Genomic DNA, 1,433 nt, shown 5'->3' with positions numbered 1-1,433 from the left:
GATCCGGGGGTAATAATGTTCAAGCGCTTCGAGGTTGTGTCAGCGTGAGGCGCTATATAAATCCAGAATTATTATTATTATTATTATTATTATTATTATTATTATTATTATTATTATTATTATTATTATTATTATTATATTATTATTATATTATATATTAATGCTAGTATAGTCTCGTAGTCTGTCTTTTATGGGGTTTTTTCGTCAATGAATAGGATAAACCGTTTTTAATGAAGAAGGACGATGAAGACGAATCTGGTAACGACCAGTTTGAAGGCTACTGTGCTGACCTGCTTACCTACCTTTCGAATAAAATTCAATTTAAATATCGAATTCAAATCGTGGCAGATCAACAGTATGGATCGAACATCAGTGGAACATGGAATGGCATGATAGGAGAGGTTATGACAGGGGTGAGTATTGGTGATTATGTCGTCGAAGCCTGTCTGTACATCCCACGGAATTAATAGAGCCTGAAAACACGTTCAAATGTAACAATTTATAGGGGAACCTTTTAGCCATGTTTTTTGACTTACATTATCATAATGAAAATGGTTCTATTTTTAAATTTAATGTTTTATAATTTATAGAAAAAGCATATGGGTCACCCTAGCCAGCAACACTTTAAACTCCACACTATCAAATGTTCCATATATAGCCATGATGTGCCTATATATGGTCATTATGTGATGTCATCATTACCATATTTAATGATAATAATAATAATAATAGGATCATTACCATATTTAATAATAATAATAGGCCTAACAATAATAATAATAGTAATAGTAGGAGTAATAATAATAATAATAATAATAATAATAATAATAATAATAATAATAATAATAATAATAATAATAATAATAATTTGATAATCTGGACGGAGCCTTAATGTTCAAATCAAAGTGTAATTTCTCAAAATATTTGTAATTTTTACAATTTTCATAGGTGTAACGCTTAGATTCTTAACTAAGCGTGAAAGGCCATACCATTCATTAATGGGCATAATATAATTCGATTTTTTTTTATGCAGAAAGCAGATATGGCCGTAGCAGGTTTAACTATTTACGCAGAGCGTGAAAAAGTAGTACTCTTCACAAAACCGTTTATGAATATCGGAATTAGCATTATGTTCAGCAAACCTCATCATTCAACACCAGGCATTTTCTCATTCTTGAAACCACTTCAAGCGAACGTGTGGACGTGTGTTGTATTTGCCTACATCGGAGTTACTGTAGTGCTTTACCTGGTCACCCGAATCAGCCCGTCCGAATGGAATTTGTATGAAGTTGAACCGGAGACCTGTAGTGAGAAATCGGCAAATTCTAAAGAGAGTCCTATATATTTTAACATGTACAATAGTGTATGGTTCTCTTTCGGAGCTCTGATGCAACAAGGTGGAGAGGTCACTCCAAGGTTTGTGTCTTCTCCCT

At 32.4% G+C, this 1,433-nt stretch overlaps 1 protein-coding gene across 1 annotated transcript; it reads left to right on the top strand.

Annotated features, from left to right (window-relative positions):
- Positions 1–220: 220 nt before the first annotated feature.
- LOC117108207 (glutamate receptor 2-like) lies at positions 221–1,416 on the top strand (the record flags this gene model as incomplete). Its single annotated transcript, XM_033250169.1, has 2 exons — positions 221–413; positions 1,034–1,416. Coding segments are annotated over exons 1-2 (566 nt in total), but the record flags the coding sequence as incomplete, so codon positions are not given.
- Positions 1,417–1,433: the final 17 nt, after the last annotated feature.

Source organism: Anneissia japonica, unplaced genomic scaffold (genome assembly GCF_011630105.1).
Source record: "Anneissia japonica isolate Jap-2015-1 unplaced genomic scaffold, ASM1163010v1 scaffold228625_len1531_cov164_single, whole genome shotgun sequence".
Classification (NCBI taxonomy): domain Eukaryota; kingdom Metazoa; phylum Echinodermata; class Crinoidea; order Comatulida; family Comatulidae; genus Anneissia; species Anneissia japonica.
The sequence above is the reverse complement of the archived record's forward strand: the minus strand, read 5'-3'. Positions and strand labels throughout refer to the sequence as shown.